This window comes from Bolinopsis microptera, chromosome 6 (genome assembly GCF_026151205.1).
Source record: "Bolinopsis microptera isolate Bmic1 chromosome 6, MBARI_Bmic_1.0, whole genome shotgun sequence".
Lineage (NCBI taxonomy): Eukaryota > Metazoa > Ctenophora > Tentaculata > Lobata > Bolinopsidae > Bolinopsis > Bolinopsis microptera.
This window is the reverse complement of record NC_087077.1, coordinates 19,369,371-19,391,720: the sequence shown is the minus strand read 5'-3', so window position 1 is coordinate 19,391,720 and position 22,350 is coordinate 19,369,371. Positions and strand designations below refer to the sequence as shown.

General features: G+C 40.7%; 3 protein-coding genes across 5 annotated transcripts; 1 reads left to right on the top strand and 2 right to left on the bottom strand.

Annotated features, from left to right (window-relative positions):
- Positions 1-937: 937 nt before the first annotated feature.
- Positions 938-5,265, bottom strand: LOC134817480 (uncharacterized). The gene is made up of 3 exons (XM_063826621.1): positions 5,183-5,265; positions 3,343-4,672; positions 938-2,143 (listed from the first exon to the last, which is right to left on the bottom strand). The coding sequence occupies exons 1-3, from the start codon at positions 5,263-5,265 to the stop codon at positions 938-940; spliced, it is 2,619 nt and encodes an 872-aa protein (XP_063682691.1).
- LOC134816413 (putative protein-lysine deacylase ABHD14B) lies at positions 4,712-16,673 on the bottom strand. 3 transcript variants are annotated; one of them, XM_063825248.1, is made up of 7 exons: positions 16,112-16,673; positions 15,863-16,073; positions 15,140-15,333; positions 9,485-9,692; positions 6,650-6,759; positions 6,069-6,167; positions 4,712-5,433 (listed from the first exon to the last, which is right to left on the bottom strand). In XM_063825248.1, exons 2-7 carry the CDS (start codon positions 16,070-16,072, stop codon positions 5,265-5,267), a joined length of 990 nt encoding a protein of 329 aa, XP_063681318.1. In that variant the 5' UTR covers position 16,073; positions 16,112-16,673; the 3' UTR covers positions 4,712-5,264. The 3 variants fall into 3 exon arrangements, with proteins under 3 accessions (XP_063681318.1, XP_063681316.1, XP_063681317.1); XM_063825246.1 differs by adding an exon at positions 15,467-15,502 and having other exon boundaries at positions 15,863-16,500; XM_063825247.1 differs by having other exon boundaries at positions 15,863-16,500.
- Positions 16,674-21,004: 4,331 nt separating this feature from the next.
- Positions 21,005-22,012, top strand: LOC134817479 (TANK-binding kinase 1-binding protein 1-like). The gene is made up of 2 exons (XM_063826618.1): positions 21,005-21,062; positions 21,459-22,012. Exons 1-2 carry the CDS (start codon positions 21,005-21,007, stop codon positions 22,010-22,012), a joined length of 612 nt encoding a protein of 203 aa, XP_063682688.1.
- Positions 22,013-22,350: the final 338 nt, after the last annotated feature.

The following is a 22,350-nucleotide window of genomic DNA, read 5'->3' as shown; positions in this document are numbered from 1 at the left end:
AATATTTTAATATGTGTAAGTAAGTCATAGAGGCTGCTTTAACGTCAGCAATTTAAATCGTTTTGCCATCCATGACCGGCCTCGCAATAGTCAGCTTTAAGTTTGATCTTTCATCTTTTTGTCTGGCGAGTGCCATACACAACCCCGGTACCATAAAAAATTGTACTGGAAGGGGATATGGGATACGAGTAAAATGACCGACATGATCAATATTTAGTCCAATGCTGCTTTTTAAACAGAGTTGAGACACAGTTAATAAAATGCGGAGTGACTAAAATGCTATACAGCAAAAACAGAACGCTCCAACCAAACACTCCATCTACTGATCCTAACCACCCTAACAACTCTCTAGCTCTCTCTCTTCAACCCTCATTCCCTCACTCCTCTTGGTGCACAAAACCATTCTAACCTATGTATGTCCCCCCTATATCATATACTAAGGGTTCCACAAGCCCAACGGTACATAGTTAGACGAAAAACAGAGAAGCCTTGATTGCCAGATCAAGGACTGCATCAGTAGCAGCGAAATACGGATATACCTTCTCCCTTACAGTCAGCGAGCTGACAACTATCTGACTGTGTCTTTTAGGCCTTGCCACACCTCCTTCGCTATTGCATCCGCTCTCCCGTATTCACTGACACATGCCGCACCTGGGTTTAGTATGAAGATGTACGCATATTCACCCAAGATGAGGAGATGCCTCAGTTTAGCGAGTTGAGATACAACAGCAAACTCACAGGAGCATGGATCAGAATCATCAGTTACCAACCTGACACCGTTTCGGGGCTTTAATCGCAATACGGTTTCCTGTCAGGCGCCCCAGCAGTCCACCCTTGAACCACCATCTGATCCGAGAGTCACTTGAGGAGACCCGTTAGAGCTCGCAATTGGCGACGAGATAACGTTTATGGTACCTCTAGATGTTATAGTGAACTCTCAAGCTCCAACCTTCCTGAACTCCCACTCCCTCTTTCTCGATAACAAGTAAATCCATCTGGAACAGTGGGCTGCCTCTTTCCCGCTGTCCCGTACCAGCTTCTTCAGCTCTCTTCCCCTAAAACCAATCCTCCTCGCAGCTCTCTCCAAACTCTGCGCAACCACTCCCCTAGCTCCAACTTCGACTGCGGCATTATAACAGCACCAACCTTTCGCCTGAATCTCAGCCTGCAGACCGCTGTATCGGTCGAGCTTGTACTCGTGCGATTCAGCGATCCGCTCTTCAGATGGTACTGTTAGCTCCCACCAAATAACTGTCTTTGCCGACCTTGAGAATATCACAAGGTCCGGCCTCAGCCGTGTTTCCACAATCTCACTCTGCATCTCCAGAGAACCTACTTGCACCTCCCTCTCTCTTTCAATGTTCTCCTTCACTCTCAGCATAACCTCCCTCTCTCTTTCCCGCTCATCCATCCTCTCCCAAGGTTTTTTCCAGTCACCAAAACCGATGCCAACTCTTTTTTGAGGTTGCACCATCCCTCGCACCGATTCACTGACCAAATCTCTTCTGGCCTCTTCTAGTTCTGTCTCAGGCCTCCAAACTCTACCAGAACGAACTTGGGGCTTGACTGCTTTAATCAGGTCATCCTTAGATGTCTGATAGGATTGCAACAGTCGACACTTCTCTATCTTCCATGTATCTGTCAAACTGCTCACCGGTAAGGCCACACTGGATGATTGACTGAACAGACAAAGACCACTCAGAGTGTGCCCCACCCCTAACCACTTCCTGAGGAAACTATTGGTATTCTGTTCCCATCTGGTAACTGTTGTGATCGGAATATCATAGATGGCAAGAGGCCACTTCAGTTTTGGAAGGACCATGTACTGATATCCCCAGCACTTCTGGAGTCCAGTAAGGGAACTTTCATCGAGTCTCCGAAGAAAAGTGTTAAGGTCGACCTTGGTTGAGTCGATGACTGATTTGTCATTTCCTTCCACTCTTATCCATCTCCCAAGGAATTTTATCGGCTTCTCTGACACATTCGGAATCACCTCACCACCCAACTGCAAACACAACTCTTCTCTCTCCACCTCCTCCTCTCCTCCCACTACCTCCTCAACCCACCTCACAGCCACTCCCTTCTTCAGCACCAGTGCTCTGGACTTGGAGGACTTTAACTTAAATCTGGACCAGTCCACGTACTGCGGACCACATAAAGGCTAGCTTATATAACATCTGAACCGAAAGTAAGAGTACTTTCTTGACGAAAGTCAAATACAAGGAAATACTTTCGAGAAAACCATAGTATATAGCTAACTTTAGCAGGGTAGTGTTGGTTATGTGCCTAACCTGGTGAGCACAGTGGATATCCTTGCTGTACGGCTAGTTAAACAAGGAATTGAAACTGTGGGGCTCCGTGCAGACCAACCTACCTGTGGCTAAAGCTCTAATATACAAAAAACAATACATTGTATTCGTAGCTGGGTGAGAAGTGTGTGGCGGTTCCTCCGCCCTGCGGACCACATAAAGGCTAGCTTATATAACATCTGAACCGAAAGTAAGAGTACTTTCTTGACGAAAGTCAAATACAAGGAAATACTTTCGAGAAAACCATAGTATATAGCTAACTTTAGCAGGGTAGTGTTGGTTATGTGCCTAACCTGGTGAGCACAGTGGATATCCTTGCTGTACGGCTAGTTAAACAAGGAATTGAAACTGTGGGGCTCCGTGCAGACCAACCTACCTGTGGCTAAAGCTCTAATATACAAAAAACAATACATTGTATTCGTAGCTGGGTGAGAAGTGTGTGGCGGTTCCTCCGCCCTGCGGACCACATAAAGGCTAGCTTATATAACATCTGAACCGAAAGTAAGAGTACTTTCTTGACGAAAGTCAAATACAAGGAAATACTTTCGAGAAAACCATAGTATATAGCTAACTTTAGCAGGGTAGTGTTGGTTATGTGCCTAACCTGGTGAGCACAGTGGATATCCTTGCTGTACGGCTAGTTAAACAAGGAATTGAAACTGTGGGGCTCCGTGCAGACCAACCTACCTGTGGCTAAAGCTCTAATATACAAAAAACAATACATTGTATTCGTAGCTGGGTGAGAAGTGTGTGGCGGTTCCTCCGCCCTGCGGACCACATAAAGGCTAGCTTATATAACATCTGAACCGAAAGTAAGAGTACTTTCTTGACGAAAGTCAAATACAAGGAAATACTTTCGAGAAAACCATAGTATATAGCTAACTTTAGCAGGGTAGTGTTGGTTATGTGCCTAACCTGGTGAGCACAGTGGATATCCTTGCTGTACGGCTAGTTAAACAAGGAATTGAAACTGTGGGGCTCCGTGCAGACCAACCTACCTGTGGCTAAAGCTCTAATATACAAAAAACAATACATTCTGAAACACATTGAGTAACGTTTGCATATCCTCTGCACGTGCGGTCGTCAGACAGCTATCGTCCATAAACAGCTTCAGAGTTGGTATCGGTGTGTCATCCTTGATGTACTCAATGCTTCTCGGAACCTTAGACTTTAGGTGTTCATGCCCAAGGTTCATGCACAAGACAAACAAGATGACTGATATCACACACCCCATGAAGATTCCTATCTCAAACTGCTGCCAGTCTGATGTCACCGATCTTGAGGAGAACCTTCCGAATACCCCGGAGAAGTACCGTAGGATAATGTTGATAACCTTCTCGGGGACGTTGTAGAAACGGAGGGCCCTGGCAATCAGAACATGGGGTACCGCTCCGTAAGCGTTAGCCAGGTCAAGCCATACCACACTCAGATCCTTCTTCTTGACCTTTGCTTCCTTCAGTACCTCCCACATGGCACCAAAATGCTCCGTGCACCCACGGACGCCTGGCACACCACCCTTCTGTATAGAGAGGTCTACATATCCATTCGAGACAACAAAGCTGGTCAACCTCTTCGCCAGGATCGCCAAATAAATCTTCCCTTGAATGTTACCCAGGGAAATAGGCCGTCCTGAACTTGGTGAAAAGTCGCCATCCGCCTTTGGGATGTAGACACCCTCGAAATACCTACAATTGTCAGGATATTCTTCTAACTTATATCCAGTTCTCAACAGGTCCCAGAGATTCTTGGCAATACCAGGACATCTCTTGTACACTGTGTACGGGATCCCGTTGTTACCCGGGGCACTCTTGCTCCTTGCCTTCTTTACAACCTCCTCAAACTCCTTCTTGGATACCGTTGTGAGGTCAAAGGCAACAGAGGGTTCAGGAGCACACTCAGGCAGACCCTCAAGTATACCAAGGGGCTGCTGCCGGGCTGGATCTCCGTACGTTCTGGCCAAGTGATCATCTAGCTCCTCCTTTGAACACTTAAGCTCCCCCACTGGACTTGGATTTAGCACTCCCTTGACTGTCTTGAAAGGGTCGCGTCCAAAATCCCCTCTAACTCTCCTTATCTCTCTCTGCTTCTGTCTCCTTTTCTCAGCCCTCCTCAACTTCATCAAACGACCAGCCAACACTCTCAATAATGCCTCATAACCATCCTTCTCTATCTCACTCCTTGCCTTCCTTTTCTTCCTCCTCAACTGCTTCCTCTTTTCAATCAGGCTGTCAATCTCCTCCTTTCGCCTGTTCTTAAAGCTCATGGACTTCTTTCCACTACCAGCACCTACTTCAACAATACCAAACAACTTGACACCCTCGTCGCGAGTGCCATACACAACCCCGGTACCATAAAAAGTTGTACTGGAAGGGGATATGGGATACGAGTAGAATGACCGACATGATCAATATTTAGTCCAATGCTGCTTTTTAAACATAGAAACATATTTTGTTCATAGCAAATAATTTGTGCTTCAATTTATTTATTGTATATTTTACAAAAATTACGAAAAATAGTCTCTAAATACATAGTCAACTGTTTAAAACCGAATAGGTACCATCAATTAATATTTTGTAAGGTTTCTAGACTCGGCTAGTTAAGTTACGTCGTCAATCTAAAAATCAACCCTCAGGCGCTGGTGGCCCTGAAAAGCTTGATACAAAAGGGAGTTTCCACAAAGACCGGATCGGGAGGACCCGATTATAGTTCATCATGTATAAAGGGTAACTCAGGAGATGATGGAGTGGATCAGCAACCTTAGTTAACGGTGATGGTCAGTATAGTCCGCTCCACCACAGCACGTGGAGAGCACGTGGAGAGCACGTGGAGAGCACGTGGCGGGGAGGTGTCGTCATGACGACAGAGTTGATCACGGTTGAGGTCTGTGTCTGATTAACAAGATCAGAATTAGGTGTTCGGGGTCGTGTGAGAGTGAGAAACGTGAGAAAAGAGACATCACGAATCGTTTGATTTGGACAAGTACTCGAGGAAGCGCTTCAAGACAGTGTTGAAAACTACAGGGTCCTCGTTATAGAACTCCTTGTAGGCGTTAGAGAAGGAGTGTACTCGGGAGCTGGTGATGTAGCGTGACCAGTCGTGGGAACTTGTCAAACACTCTGCATCCCTGCGGAGTAATGGACTGTTAGTCCTGATACAGCTTGAGGAGTAAAGTGGAGTGTAGGTTAGATCTAGATACTGTTTGAGGAATTCAGGAATAATGAACTGTTAGTGTGAAATGTGAATACTGCTTGGGGAATCGTGGACTGTTAGAGTGGATACAGTTTGGGGAATTGTTGATTGTTAATGGGGACTGTGAAATGTCGATACAAGTGATATAAACAGTTTGGTGAAAGAGCTGTTCACTTTTATGGAGAGAAGATAATATAGACAAAAACTTTGCTGATATAGTTTTTGCTTTTATCTATTTTTAATTTTATGCTATAAATCCTGCATCAGTCAAAAGGAAATGCGAGCTGCAAGTCATAGTGCAAAGGTAAAGCTAAGATAGGGTTACTGCTCTTCAATTCACAGAGTCTAGCGGTATTCTATTCGATCATCCAATCACGTCAATATTTTAGAACTTCTAAATGCTATATCTTCATCAAAACAGCAAAGCCAGATATCTATTTAATTCTATGATGAGGCAGAGTCTGGTTTTGTTAAACAGGGGTCATTTTTACAAAGTTTATGCGAAAATCTTTGCACAGTGACTGCATTTAAGATTTTTAAACTTAATTTCATAACTTAAGTTCAACTTACTTTCCGCCACAAAGAAAGAGAACTTGAGCATTGATAGTCTGCGCTGTGATTCGTTGCATATCTGTGTATTGATTGTTTGCTGAATCTATGTTGATGTACCTGAAATATTACATCTTCAGAACAAACGTTATAACATCACCTTAGTTTCTTTACTTTATCAAATAAATTCACCAGCAACTGGATAGTGCATTTAAATTATGGCCCGGTTATCGGCTTGTTAATGTTTGAATATTCATGAAATCCTTTCAGGTCAGGTTCAGAACCTGACCTGATCCGATGATTGAAACTTAACCTGAAGAAGTCTGACTTTTAAAGAGCATTGAAGCTGATCCTGTCTGACCTTGCTTGTAAATCCATAAATAAACAGCCAGTCTGAGTCTATGCTGATAATACCTTCGCTTCCCTTGCGGGATATATTTGCAAATGATCAGCTCTCAGTGTCCACGAATTTTAGTGGATATAATTCCCGGTAGGTATTATAACAGTTAACATGACGTGATGAAACCACGAGAATTTGATACCTTGCAATTTTCCATGATAGACATTGGTCATGGCACTAACATATACTTGCTCAGACTTACCCTTTAAGAAGAGGACTGTGCTTGCTGTATCGTATGAGGTACTCCATAGTGGCAGTATTGCTACTATCTGCACTCAAGAGGACCACTCCAGGTCGGTACAGATCCAAGTGCTGAAATTAAATCAAGTGGTATTAGTAATAGTATTAGTATAAAGAAACATCTAGAAAAGAAGGTTAATCATTTGCACTCTAAAACAAGATGTGTCAATGTTATTTTTACTAAGATATCAAGAACTCTCCCTGGAAATTTGTTGGTAGTGAGCGACTTGAAGTCAAAATGTAATATTCTTGATGAGCATGAACTGTTTTTCGATCGGCTGCAAGTCTTCATGCCCAATGAAGGGACCGTCCTCAAAACTGTACTGACTATAGATTGATCTTCATTAAGAATACACCAATCCCATTCGACGCCTTTCATTAATTTTGAGAACAATATTAAAAGAGCAATTTCATTGAGAGTTGAAATGGTATAGACTATATTAAATCCCTTTCAGCCCTTAGAATAGTTAGTGGGAGCTGAGAAAAGTAACATGGTGACTGTGAGATTTGTAGTACATGTGTTCGAAGAAACATTGCTCAATTGCATATTGATAATCTATTTTTTATAAATATTAATGCAACGTTACACCACTGAACATAAGGTGATATATCTAGGATTGGATGGTCCTCTGACTGAAGCCAGGAGGATATATCTACAGGCTATTATAAATAGCATCAAGCATGGATCGATGGGCCGCAGACTCTGCGCAGTTGATATGGCTGTAGAAACATAAACTAAACGGCATTTGTGGAAACATATTTCTCAGCTGTAAACATTAAATTCTATAAATCAGATATAATGGCTTGCAATAGGTTGCAATGTCAACATTAGGGGGCTTTAAAAAGAGAAAAGAAAGAGAAATCAGGCGGAGATGGGATCGATTTTAGGGCAATGGAGAGTTCAAAAACTAAATTTTTTATTTTTTATCATGGTGGGGATTTCAAAATCCCCATACTTTGGAGAGAACCACCGAGGCGTGAGTCATCGTGACATTATTCATTTGAATTAATAAAACAAATATTTATTTAATAAAACAAATATTTATTTTTACGGCACAATCAAACAATATCAATAATAAATAAATCAGGGGAGGTTTGAAGAGGTTTCAAGTGCCGAAGGCCACTGCTTATCTTTAGGATTTGAGAGTGACCTGTGCTTGAAACCCTCTCAACCATCCACTACGTCAATTTACTTATTATACAAATATAGAAAAATATAATTATCTAAAATTGGTTATTGGTCTAGTTTGGTGACATAGGAGAGCCCAGTTGAGTTTAAGTTTAGGTTTAGGTTTAGGTTTTAAATCATGGTTTAAAAGGTTTGCCATGTTTCATGGCAGAGAGAGATATCATGTGTGCAGAGCCGTACCGGATGTAGAATTTGAGATATAATATAGATTAGTTACCATGTATTAGGATCATCTCGATGACATGACTTCTGACTGATTCCAAAATATAATAACCAATCGCTAATATGTACTATTTCTTTAGGCAATCATACGAGAATTAGTTTTTAACGTAAAGGCATGATTTGGTGGGGCAGTATTCTAAAGTTGTGCTTGGCACTGATTAATTTGAGGCGTGCTATTAGCTGCGGACATTGAATTTGTCATGTCAGAAACATCATGACTGATGAGACATGACAACTTCCTTGAAGCATTTGGTAAACATGGGTTATTATAGAAGGGAGGGAAGTAAGAAGTGATTTGATTAATATATTGATATATTTTTGAAGGAGCATATATTTTAATAACCAGCGCTAAAATTGCTGGATTTTGATACGAAATATTTTTGTATTGCATTTTTCAATTTCAACGAAATCTTGAAAGTAGAGAAACCAAATACCTTATTGGACATAATTGTCACGGACATTATTTTCACGCTGAAGACCTTAGCGTGAATAATTTGGTCCGTGAAAATAATGTCTTTGGCAATAAGGTCCGTGAATAATAAAGTCCGGTAATTATTTCCATTAATTTTAGTGTGTGTGTCCCTACACATGCGTAGGTAATAGGTATGTGTGTAGCCAATTACTATATAAGCTTATTAGACATTAGTATACTAGGACAAATATAATTACTCCTCAGTCACATTCACTCTGTATTTAATTTACATAACAGTAAGTTTAAGTACTTAAGTTATAACAGTAACACCATGATCACCATGACTTCGATTCTAGAGTTCAGAAAAAGGGTAAACCACTTATTAAAAAATCACCACACATTTTCACAATGTCCGTGAAAAATTTGGTCGTATGAATATGTTTAGTCGTCATCATGTTTTAGCGGTAATATTCTGTTTAATCTTGAAAGTATGTTTCGATTTTTGCTCTGCATCATGAGTGAGTCGATCATGATAGACTGCTGGGTACGAAATGATAGTCTCCACTCACTGTAAAACAAAATACATGCAATAGATTGTCCACGTTTCGGCTACATGCCTATTTTGTGTTACAGTGAGTGAGACCCTAATTTCATCCCCATATCTATTAATCTGGAAAGACTAGAACTTGACAAATTAATGAACTTTCTACTGAGCAGTGAGCACGTGTGTTATGGTCATGGATACTAACCTCGAATGTCTGTCATAGACGTGGTGTGGTAATCTGTTTTCAAACGTAACAAAGGTTTACATCATGATTTTAGTAATAACAGATACCGGGGGTTTTTACAAAATCGGCGGCGGAATATTCAAAGTTAGCAGCGGCAGTGTTTAGTGGCGTGGAAACTATTTATATTTAAGCTTGAAATGTACAATTCTAAAAGCAAGATATCTTTATACAAGAGACAATGCTGACCTGAATGAATAGTTTTATAAACTCAGCAGGTCTCAACTTAGGATCCAGAGATGAGAGTCCATGACCCGGCAGCTCCAGAGCTACCACTCTGTACCCACTACTAGCCAGGTCCTCTAGAGTTCCTATATCGTTCCATATGGCTGATGTGAAGTGTTCCCCGTGGAACAATATCACGTTTAGTTTAGGAACCCAACCATTACTGGCCTCCCTGAAATATTAAAAGCTAAAAACTAATCACGTTTAGTTTAGGAACCCAACCATTACTGGCCTCCCTGAAATATTAAAAGCTAAAAACTAATCACGTTTAGTTTAGGAACCCAACCATTACTGGCCTCCCTGAAATATTAAAAGATAAAAACTAATCACGTTTAGTTTAGGAACCCAACCATTACTGGCCTCCCTGAAATATTAAAAGCTAAAAACTAATCACGTTTAGTTTAGGAACCCAACCATTACTGGCCTCCCTGAAATATTAAAAGTTTAAAAACTAATCACGTTTAGTTTAGGAACCCAACCATTACTGGCCTCCCTGAAATATTAAAAGCTAAAAACTAATCACGTTTAGTTTAGGAACCCAACCATTACTGGCCTCCCTGAAATATTAAAAGCTAAAAACTAATCACGTTTAGTTTAGGAACCCAACCATTACTGGCCTCCCTGAAATATTAAAAGCTAAAAACTAATCACGTTTAGTTTAGGAACCCAACCATTACTGGCCTCCCTGAAATATTAAAAGCTAAAAACTAATCACGTTTAGTTCAGGAACCCAACCATTACTGGCCTCCCTGAAATATTAAAAGCTAAAAACTAATCACGTTTAGTTTAGGAACCCAACCATTACTGGCCTCCCTGAAATATTAAAAGCTAAAAACTAATCACGTTTAGTTTAGGAACCCAACCATTACAGCTGGCCTCCCTGAAATATTAAAAGCTAAAAACTAATCACGTTTAGTCCAGGAACCCAACCATTACTGGCCTCCCTGAAATATTAAAAGCTAAAAACTAATCACGTTTAGTTTAGGAACCCAACCATTACTGGCCTCCCTGAAATATTAAAAGCTAAAAACTAATCACGTTTAGTTTAGGAACCCAACCATTACAGCTGGCCTCCCTGAAATATTAAAAGCTAAAAACTAATCACGTTTAGTTTAGGAACCCAACCATTACTGGCCTCCCTGAAATATTAAGAGCTAAAAACTAATCACGTTTAGTTTAGGAACCCAACCATTACTGGCCTCCCTGAAATATTAAAAGCTAAAAACTAATCACGTTTAGTTTAGGAACCCAACCATTACTAGCCTCCCTGAAATATTAAAAGCTAAAAACTAATCACGTTTAGTTTAGGAACCCAACCATTACTGGCCTCCCTGAAATATTAAAAGCTAAAAACTAATCACGTTTAGTTCAGGAACCCAACCATTACTGGCCTCCCTGAAATATTAAAAGCTAAAAACTAATCACGTTTAGTTTAGGAACCCAACCATTACTGGCCTCCCTGAAATATTAAAAGCTAAAAACTAATCACGTTTAGTTTAGGAACCCAACCATTACAGCTGGCCTCCCTGAAATATTAAAAGCTAAAAACTAATCACGTTTAGTTTAGGAACCCAACCATTACTGGCCTCCCTGAAATATTAAGAGCTAAAAACTAATCACGTTTAGTTTAGGAACCCAACCATTACTGGCCTCCCTGAAATATTAAAAGCTAAAAACTAATCACGTTTAGTTTAGGAACCCAACCATTACTAGCCTCCCTGAAATATTAAAAGCTAAAAACTAATCACGTTTAGTTTAGGAACCCAACCATTACTCGCCTCCCTGAAATATTAAAAGCTAAAAACTAATCACGTTTAGTTTAGGAACCCAACCATTACTGGCCTCCCTGAAATATTAAAAGCTAAAAACTAATCACGTTTAGTTTAGGAACCCAACCATTACTGGCCTCCCTGAAATATTAAAAGCTAAAAACTAATCACGTTTAGTTTAGGAACCCAACCATTACTGGCCTCCCTGAAATATTAAAAGCTAAAAACTAATCACGTTTAGTTTAGGAACCCAACCATTACTGGCCTCCCTGAAATATTAAAAGCTAAAAACTAATCACGTTTAGTTTAGGAACCCAACCATTACAGCTGGCCTCCCTGAAATATTAAAAGCTAAAAACTAATCACGTTTAGTTTAGGAACCCAACCATTACTGGCCTCCCTGAAATATTAAGAGCTAAAAACTAATCACGTTTAGTTTAGGAACCCAACCATTACTGGCCTCCCTGAAATATTAAGAGCTAAAAACTAATCACGTTTAGTTTAGGAACCCAACCATTACTGGCCTCCCTGAAATATTAAAAGCTAAAAACTAATCACGTTTAGTTTAGGAACCCAACCATTACTAGCCTCCCTGAAATATTAAAAGCTAAAAACTAATCACGTTTAGTTTAGGAACCCAACCATTACAGCTGGCCTCCCTGAAATATTAAAAGCTAAAAACTAATCACGTTTAGTTTAGGAACCCAACCATTACAGCTGGCCTCCCTGAAATATTAAAAGCTAAAAACTAATCACGTTTAGTTTAGGAACCCAACCATTACTGGCCTCCCTGAAATATTAAGAGCTAAAAACTAATCACGTTTAGTTTAGGAACCCAACCATTACTGGCCTCCCTGAAATATTAAAAGCTAAAAACTAATCACGTTTAGTTTAGGAACCCAACCATTACAGCTGGCCTCCCTGAAATATTAAAAGCTAAAAACTAATCACGTTTAGTTTAGGAACCCAACCATTACTGGCCTCCCTGAAATATTAAGAGCTAAAAACTAATCACGTTTAGTTTAGGAACCCAACCATTACTGGCCTCCCTGAAATATTAAAAGCTAAAAACTAATCACGTTTAGTTTAGGAACCCAACCATTACTAGCCTCCCTGAAATATTAAAAGCTAAAAACTAATCACGTTTAGTTTAGGAACCCACCCATTACTGGCCTCCCTGAAATATTAAAAGCTAAAAACTAATCACGTTTAGTTCAGGAACCCAACCATTACTGGCCTCCCTGAAATATTAAAAGCTAAAAACTAATCACGTTTAGTTTAGGAACCCAACCATTACTGGCCTCCCTGAAATATTAAAAGCTAAAAACTAATCACGTTTAGTTTATGAACCCAACCATTACAGCTGGCCTCCCTGAAATATTAAAAGCTAAAAACTAATCACGTTTAGTTTAGGAACCCAACCATTACTGGCCTCCCTGAAATATTAAGAGCTAAAAACTAATCACGTTTAGTTTAGGAACCCAACCATTACTGGCCTCCCTGAAATATTAAAAGCTAAAAACTAATCACGTTTAGTTTAGGAACCCAACCATTACTAGCCTCCCTGACATATTAAAAGCTAAAAACTAATCACGTTTAGTTTAGGCACCCAACCATTACTCGCCTCCCTGAAATATTAAAAGCTAAAAACTAATCACGTTTAGTTTAGGAACCCAACCATTACTGGCCTCCCTGAAATATTAAAAGCTAAAAACTAATCACGTTTAGTTTAGGAACCCAACCATTACTGGCCTCCCTGAAATATTAAAAGCTAAAAACTAATCACGTTTAGTTTAGGAACCCAACCATTACTGGCCTCCCTGAAATATTAAAAGCTAAAAACTAATCACGTTTAGTTTAGGAACCCAACCATTACTGGCCTCCCTGAAATATTAAAAGCTAAAAACTAATCACGTTTAGTTTAGGAACCCAACCATTACAGCTGGCCTCCCTGAAATATTAAAAGCTAAAAACTAATCACGTTTAGTTTAGGAACCCAACCATTACTGGCCTCCCTGAAATATTAAGAGCTAAAAACTAATCACGTTTAGTTTAGGAACCCAACCATTACTGGCCTCCCTGAAATATTAAGAGCTAAAAACTAATCACGTTTAGTTTAGGAACCCAACCATTACTGGCCTCCCTGAAATATTAAAAGCTAAAAACTAATCACGTTTAGTTTAGGAACCCAACCATTACTAGCCTCCCTGAAATATTAAAAGCTAAAAACTAATCACGTTTAGTTTAGGAACCCAACCATTACAGCTGGCCTCCCTGAAATATTAAAAGCTAAAAACTAATCACGTTTAGTTTAGGAACCCAACCATTACAGCTGGCCTCCCTGAAATATTAAAAGCTAAAAACTAATCACGTTTAGTTTAGGAACCCAACCATTACTGGCCTCCCTGAAATATTAAAAGCTAAAAACTAATTACGTTTAGTTTAGGAACCCAACCATTACTCGCCTCCCTGAAATATTAAAAGCTAAAAACTAATCACGTTTAGTTTAGGAACCCAACCATTACAGCTGGCCTCCCTGAAATATTAAAAGCTAAAAACTAATCACGTTTAGTTTAGGAACCCAACCATTACTGGCCTCCCTGAAATATTAAGAGCTAAAAACTAATCACGTTTAGTTTAGGAACCCAACCATTACTGGCCTCCCTGAAATATTAAGAGCTAAAAACTAATCACGTTTAGTTTAGGAACCCAACCATTACTGGCCTCCCTGAAATATTAAAAGCTAAAAACTAATCACGTTTAGTTTAGGAACCCAACCATTACTAGCCTCCCTGAAATATTAAAAGCTAAAAACTAATCACGTTTAGTTTAGGAACCCAACCATTACTAGCCTTCCTGAAATATTAAAAGCTAAAAACTAATCACGTTTAGTTTAGGAACCCAACCATTACTAGCCTCCCTGAAATATTAAAAGCTAAAAACTAATCACGTTTAGTTTAGGAACCCAACCATTACTGGCCTCCCTGAAATATTAAAAGCTAAAAACTAATCACGTTTAGTTTAGGAACCCAACCATTACTAGCCTCCCTGAAATATTAAAAGCTAAAAACTAATCACGTTTAGTTTAGGAACCCAACCATTACAGCTTGCGTCCCTGAAATATTAAAAGCTAAAAACTAATCACGTTTAGTTTAGGAACCCAACCATTACTGGCCTCCCTGAAATATTAAAAGCTAAAAACTAATCACGTTTAGTTTAGGAACCCAACCATTACTGGCCTCCCTGAAATATTAAAAGCTAAAAACTAATTACGTTTAGTTTAGGAACCCAACCATTACTGGCCTCCCTGAAATATTAAAAGCTAAAAACTTATTACGTTTAGTTTAGGAACCCAACCATTACTGGCCTCCCTGAAATATTAAAAGCTAAAAACTAATCACGTTTAGTTCAGGAACCCAACCATTACTGGCCTCCCTGAAATATTAAAAGCTAAAAACTAATCACGTTTAGTTTAGGAACCCAACCATTACTGGCCTTCCTGAAATATTAAAAGCTAAAAACTAATTACCTAATGAACATCAATCATTTTTAGGCCTCTAAATTGAGTTTTTCGAAGATCTATTTGGGTTTACTGTATCTTATGGACGATATATTAGACGATTGAATTAGTTATAAGTTAGAGGTCAAAATGTTCAATTAATTTGTATAGATCTAGACGCTAGAAAGAATTACGACCGTGTTTGACCTAACTACCACTACCAGAACTTATACAAAGATATTATGCCATTTCATTTTTAGAACAAAATGAGCCTTTTAAAGTTTAAACGGTATGTCCATTCGTGTTCACGGACTGTCTTTCAAATTAAAATAACAGCAATCCATTACCGACCTGTAGTGCATCTTGTTGTCCAAGATCTCAACAGTGGCTTCAAACAGCAAAAAGTCGTCGTCCGAACTCTTCCCCTCGTTTTTGCTCTTCGACACATGCTTGACTCCTATCAGTTTGGGACCGTGTGGGTCCGTCTCGTTAATCCCAACAAAGTCGTTGAATCCTCCTTCGCTATACAAAGGTCTATCTTCAACCTGCAATTTAAGTTAACGTTATAATCTTATACTCACGGTCCCATTTCAAATGTTTGCGATCGACTTGATTTTTAATAAAAATGGTATAAACTGTCTATTAAACAATTTCTTAAGTATTCAACTCGGCCATAACCTGATTTCCCTCGTTATCCAGAGGTTTGTCCTCATCCTGTAATTTCAGTTTAAAATTCAATCTTATGCTCGGAATCCCAGTTCAAATGTTTATGATCGACTTAATCAAAAAAAATAATGGCATTAATCGTTTATCAGTAATCAGTATCAGTACTTGTGGATTTCTGAAGTATTCAAGTTGAATTACAGCTTGGATAATGGCCATATCTTGAATCCAGATGAAAAATAAATGTGGAAATATCCGAAAAGTATTCAATATTGGAAATATAATGCTGTAAAATGTAGCATTTGTAAGTCTAACCCTTAACAAAGTCTCTACAAAAATTTAACAAAACAATTCTAGCCGTGGTAATCTTGCAGTTGCGGCCAATAATAATTCTTATATATTAAACTGTACCTTAGTGTCTTTAACTCTGTACTGGCCGATCATGTACGCCCTGCTCTGATTATGAATCTTCGTACTGGTTACCAAGAACAAAGCCCCGACCACAGTAACCACAATAATAACCGCTATCCAGAGTCTGATCTTCTTCATTTTCAAGATGCCAGGGTTTGGTATTACCCTCCCTAACAGGGGTGCATCATCCTCATCTTCAAATCTCACCATACTGCTGCACGTGGAAATGCGCGCAATGTAAAACTGCACGTGCTGCGGGACAAGCCTCGAGTCTTATACAGTTGCCAAGCAACAGTGATCGTTGCGCGAATGTGAGATGCTGAGAACTGTTTGAAGGTGTTGAAAATCTACGATCAGGCGGTGAAAATGTCGAGATCCAGCTGGGACTAGGTACAACAATCCAGCAGGGACTAAGTACTGCAATCCAGAACAAGGAGATACAACAAATGTCAGGAGACGAAACGTATAAACACGAGAGATGTAGAGTATTTGAGACGTGGAGACGACACGTATAAACAAGAGAGATGTAGAATATTAGAGACGTGGAGAGAGGGAGCCCTGATCTTAGTGTTGTGGTGGTGTCCACATGTGCAATTCTCACTCTCATCAGCTCACGGCAGTTTATAGCGGGGATCATCATCACACAGTACACACTGTACAGTACGTCATGTTGTACTGGGAGGTGTGTGTACTTGTGATGGTTATCATTATGTCACGTGTACTTGTAATAACATGACCAGTTACATTATGTGTTACACCACCGCCGCCGTGAGGTTTTATTACGGGATTCAAGTAAGCAAGTAGGCAAATCGGTCGGCGAGAAGCAAGGAGTGTTTCATGTAGCTTTTAGTTAATTCTTAATTGTGTGTACATTTAATTTTCTATCATTACGTACAGTTCGCACTGTATTGACATTGTAATGAGTTGCAGCCATTTTATCTACATTTTGCCATCTTGAGCAATTAAAATCGAATAAATGCAGCAGCTTCTACATCAGTTTTGCTCTTCAGGGTTACTGTACAATTTTAACCCGGGTCAGTTAAAATTTGGACAAATTAAATTTTGTTTAGAATTGTTTGACCCAAAAATCTCATGCTCTTCGGAATAAAACTGTTTTATCCGAAGGTTAATAATTCGGTTTGCAATTAATCATTTAATGGCCACGGATTCGTTGGTTGCATGGAAAACAAAATATCCCGACTTTGGCCCTTAACGACTGCAGTAATTTTACCTGGGGACTCCAGCTGCAGCTATAATGTTCAAAAACATGTTCATAAACATATAGAGATTCGGCGGGATGACAGGCTGAGCGCCGCCCAGTAACACTAACACTAACAGTAATCCAGCTGTTGACCCTTTTGATTACTGAACCACGATGTTGTCTTTACAGTACCATCAATCGATCTTTGTCAGATTTTTTTTCAAACCAACAGCAGTTCCCTGATAATCACATAATCATCTTTCTGGCGCGGTTCTTCCAACTGCAGCACACCAATGTACGGTGTACCACTACCAAAGGGATTATCTTAAACATCTTCGTCATAGAAGGATTTCGGGGATTCTTTATATTGATTTTTACAATGAGATTGAATGATTTGAGTTTAAAACTATGCTCTGTTTTTATCGGTTGTCTTACAAAATACAAAGACCCATGTTTAGAGCAGAGGTGATCACGCTAATACTGCAACTCCAAAAACCACAAACTGGTTCCTTATTTTCAGATAGGATGCGATTAGATTTCGACCGTTCTGTGTACATTTTTAAATGATTTCGATTTTAATGGTGTATTTAAAGTTAAGGTGCACAAATTTGTACTTCAAATCTTCATATTTACTTTCAAACCAAAATTAACTCGAATCCTAAAGCATAAACAGCTAAAATATAGTTTAACAACTACAAGCCTGTCACGTGCGCGAGTCTGACAAAAATGGTTATTTGCTCATAACTCGTCAAGAAATGATTTTCGTGCTACGTAATAGGTCTTATTCGAAAATCAGCGTAAAAAATTCATTGGTATAGCTTACTTTCACAATCCCACAGCTTAATCATAGTCATATAACAAAACGCATAATATGTACACAGAACGGTCGTAATCTAATCGGGCAACTTGGTCGTTTAGCTCCGGACAGTCTATGCAACGTCTATGCAACGTCCATGCAACAACAAAAGAACCGTCTATGCAACGTCTATGCAACGTCCCTGCACAATGAACACTCTATGCACACTCCCTGCACGGTCAGTCTATGCAACGTCTATGCAACGTCCATGCAACAACAAAAGAACCGTCTATGCAACGTCTATGCAACGTCCCTGCACAATGAACACTCTATGCACACTCCCTGCACGGTCAGTCTATGCAACGTCTATGCAACGTCTATGCAACGTCTATGCAACGTCCCTGCACAGTACCATATGAACACCGGCTACCATACTAGCCGGCTACTAGCCGGCTACTAGCCGGCTAGTAGCCACTTTTGTAATAACAGCTCCTCAACTTCACATTACCAACCGGCTACTAACCGGCACTTGAAAAGTGGTCACTAGCCGGCTACTAACCGGCTACTAGCCGGCTAGTGACCACAAAGTGGCTACTAACCGGCTACTAAGCGGTCACTAGCCGGCTATTAGCCGAGCTCTAAAGCAGACCTACTAGTAGCCGGTTCCAAACCGGCTACTAGCCGGCACTTAGAAAGCGGTCACTAGCCGGCTACTAACCGGCTACTAACCGGCTAGTAACCACCAAGTGGCTACTAACCGGCTACTAACCGGTCACTAGCCGGCTCTTAAGCGGACCTACTAGTAGCTCTTCTTATATTTGATCCTTCGAACAGCTGTTGAGCAATGAAACGCAAACATAATCTTAGCAAAATGAATATATTTCTTTTATCTTCAGCATTTAATCAGTCACATAATCTGAGAATATCAATGGTTAGTTTGAAAATGTCAAAAATTCTCATCAAAAATGTAGTAAAGTCTCAAAAAATTAATTTAGCATCTCGTAAAAATGGAATAGTTTAAAATCGGAACAAAATTAATCGCATATACTATAATAATGTGGAGTCTGCAGTAGTTCATTAAATCAAAAAGACGCAATTCAAAAATTGATAGACTGCATATATAAACAAAAAATGGACGATTTAAAAATAAAATTCGGGACACCATGAAAAATTAGCTTCCAGAAACGGAATTCACATTGTTCAGGCCAAACGGATAAAGTGTCTTCAATTTGTTAATATAAAACTGTTCTGACTTTCTAATATTATCTGGGGATGTAGAACACAAAATATCAAAATGGAAACTTTCATTGAAAACAGATCTCTCCCTCAAATTATGAACTGAAAAAAGATGTGCCCCTAAAACATTCTCGTCATCAAAAACTCTATGGCTCTCAACATTCCCCTTACTACTCGCCTCTAAAATCTCATAATATTTACTGCGATGACCATTCACACGTTGGCTGAGGCTGGTGACTGTTTTTCCCACGTATACGTTATTAACAGTACAAAGTTTGCATGTCGCGCCGTACACAATGTTGCGTGTCTTACAGTTACCACCTTGAGTTCTGACTGAGTGTCCATTATTGGAGACCATGGAATTGCCACTAACAAGGTGACAAGTTTGGCAGGGTCTGCCTTTCTTCTTCTCGCCAGGTTTGGTGCATGGGTCAGTTGTTCTTGACTCTGAACCTAAGGCAAGCTTCTTTCTCTTGAATAAAGTGTCCTTTAAGTTAGGGGCTCGCCTGGTCACCACTTGGAGTTTAGGGATCCTCTCAGGGTTCTCACTGCTCCATGTACGGCTACTTGAGATGATGTTACTGGCCTCTTTAGCCTTTTCCTTGGTTTCCTCATAGCCCGCACCGAATGTAACAATCCATGGTGTGAAAGAAGGGGGACCCTGATCCTTTGCCTTGTACTGTAAAGTTCTTGGTATCGATCTGACATCACTGATGACCTCTCTCACCATATCAGTAGGATATGAAGACCGTTCAAAAAACAACTGAAGCTCTGCCAATCTCTCATCCAGCAAGACGTCATCATTGATTATCCTTCTGTATCGAAGTGCCTGTGAGAAGACTATACTCCGGAAGGTATGTCGTGGATGGAAACTTGAGAATTCTAGATACCTGTTGGCGTCAGTAGGTTTCCTAAACAGATCTGTTGTGAGTCTCCCTCCAACAAACTTGTACTGAATGTCCAGGAACTGAGTGAACTCCGTGATTGGTTTCACTTCGTATGTAATATCTAAGCCATAGTTATCAACCATCTTACTGCGTAATGACCCTACCCATTCTTCAAAACCAATCATAGAACCTCTCCACATACCTTGGCCCGAAATATCATCCACAAACCGATCAAGGTTCTTGAGCTCCTCTGGTCTAACAACCGGGTCGTAAACCAGACTCTTTAGGACAAAGAACAAAGCAATGTTACCGCAATCCACTGAATTGATACCTCCAGTGGGTACACCGTTAACGACCTCATACCAGTTGTCTGCATTCTTCAAGACTGCCGAATCAAAACTAAGCTGTATCAGTCCCTTCAGCCAAGTCCTGAACTCCTCAGACCAATCTGGTCTACACGACTCCATAGCATCATCTAAGGCTGACATCACCAAGCTATGTTGCAGAGAATCGTATAGAGAAACAATATCAATACTGAAGCTGATCCAAGTATCGACTACTTGTCCGGAAGCTGCCAATTCCTCGAGTTTTATGAGAGCTGCAGTTGAATCTTTAACAAGATCTATACAGTAATCCCTGGCAAGAGGTCCCAACCACTTCCAAACAACAAACTTATCTGATCTTGCAGTTACTCCTCTAGAGAGATCAGTCACGAATCGACTGGGTGGAATCTTTTTCTCTCTAATTTCAGTCTCAGTCAGCTTGTGAATTTTCAGTAATGGGTAACCATACGGAATATCGGGCTTGACTAGATCTGAAGTGCTCTGTGAAAGAGTGTCCCGATCAGACTTCTGAATCAAACCAACCACACACTTAGACTGTTCACCACTTACATACTACCTACTAGTAGCCGGTTCCAAACCGGCTACTAGCCGGCACTTAGAAAGCGGTCACTAGCCAGCTACTAACCGGCTACTAACCGGCTAGTAACCACCATACATCATTCTTTACTCTTAATCAACATGCAGACCAGAAGAAACAGATATACCGCTCCTACACCTGCTCCTAAATGCGATCACTGTGGGTCTACCGGTCACATCTCCTCAATCTGCTCCAGAAGGACTTACAGTCCCGACCTTCCCTCCCTCAGATGTACTGCCTGCATTCGGACTGTTAGAAGCGCTTACAGAGAGGACCCAGATTATCTACAGATTATAGTACACATCGATCCGTGCTCCCTGCACTCTACACCCACAATTCGACCAAACAGACCTATCCCCACCACCAATCACCGACTTAGAACCTCTTCTACTTCAAGACCTACCCCACCCCCTCCTCCTCCCACTGTTCCAGGACTAGCTCCTCGTACCGCTGCTGCTCCTCAACCGCCTCAACCTCCAGCTCCTCAACCTCCAGCTCCTCAACCTCCAGCTCCTCAACCTCCAGCTCCTCAACCTCCAGCTCCTCAACCTCCAGCTCCTCAACCTCCAGCTCCTCAACCTCCAGCTCCTCAACCTCCAGCTCCTCAACCTCCAGCTCCTCAACCTGCTCCTGCACAGCAACCTGTTACTGATCAACAACCTGCTCCCAATTCTCCTCAACCTCCTGCTCAGCAAGCTGCTCCTGGACACCAACCTGCTACTGATCAGCAACCTGCTCCCAATGCTGCTGCTCTGCCTACTGGTCGCAGAACGAGGCGGATATTTTCTTTAGACGGGGTTATAGCGGAATACGACGCCGTTGTGCAGCTAGTCAACTCTGGTCTCTCAAAGTCTGCCGCTCTGGAGCAGATACACATTTCTCGGAGTCACTTCTCAAGAAAGCGATGTATCGCTGAAGCAGCAAAAGTTGACCTACCAGGTGTCCAACACGCACTGCTGCAACTACGAGACGTCAGACTTCCTAGTGTTTACACCTTCGCAAACGAGATCTGCAACCGTAATCTTGCCACTCTTAGGACCCTTTGTACCCAAGGCGTCGTCCTAGCGCCCAAAAACAATTACACTGCTCCTCCACCACGAAGAAATTGAATGTAATCAGTTTTCAGTATTTTTTTATTTTTCATAAAAATGTTGTAATCGATTTTGGAACTTACTTTCAAATAAGTTTGGAACTAGAAGGTCCGCTTTAGAGCCGGCTAGTGACCGGTTAGTAGCCACTTAATGGTTACTAGCCGGTTAGTAGCCGGTTAGTAGCCGGCTAGCGACCGCTTTTCGAGTGCCGGCTAGTAGGTCCGCTTAAGAGCCGGCTAGTGACCGGTTAGTAGCCGGTTAGTAGCCACTTGGTGGTTACTAGCCGGTTAGTAGCCGGTTAGTAGCCGGCTAGTGACCGCTTTCTAAGTGCCGGCTAGTAGCCGGTTTGGAACCGG

Coding starts and splice junctions, on each gene's coding strand:
- LOC134817480 (XM_063826621.1), bottom strand. CDS start 5,265: ATGTCTCTTTTCTCACGTTTCTCACTCTCACACGACCCCGAACACCTA. Junction 4,673..5,182: donor ATCAGACACAGACCTCAACC/GTGATCAACTCT, acceptor ATCCCCTTCCAG/TACAACTTTTTATGGTACCG. Junction 2,144..3,342: donor TACTCAATGTGTTTCAGAAT/GTATTGTTTTTT, acceptor TGTGGTCCGCAG/TACGTGGACTGGTCCAGATT.
- LOC134816413 (XM_063825246.1), bottom strand. CDS start 16,072: ATGGTGAGATTTGAAGATGAGGATGATGCACCCCTGTTAGGGAGGGTA. Junction 6,760..9,484: donor TTATAAAACTATTCATTCAG/GTCAGCATTGTC, acceptor ATTTAATTTCAG/CACTTGGATCTGTACCGACC. Junction 5,434..6,068: donor CTCTTTCTTTGTGGCGGAAA/GTAAGTTGAACT, acceptor ATTACTCCGCAG/GGATGCAGAGTGTTTGACAA.
- LOC134817479 (XM_063826618.1), top strand. CDS start 21,005: ATGCAGACCAGAAGAAACAGATATACCGCTCCTACACCTGCTCCTAAA. Junction 21,063..21,458: donor TGCTCCTAAATGCGATCACT/GTGGGTCTACCG, acceptor CTCAACCTCCAG/CTCCTCAACCTCCAGCTCCT.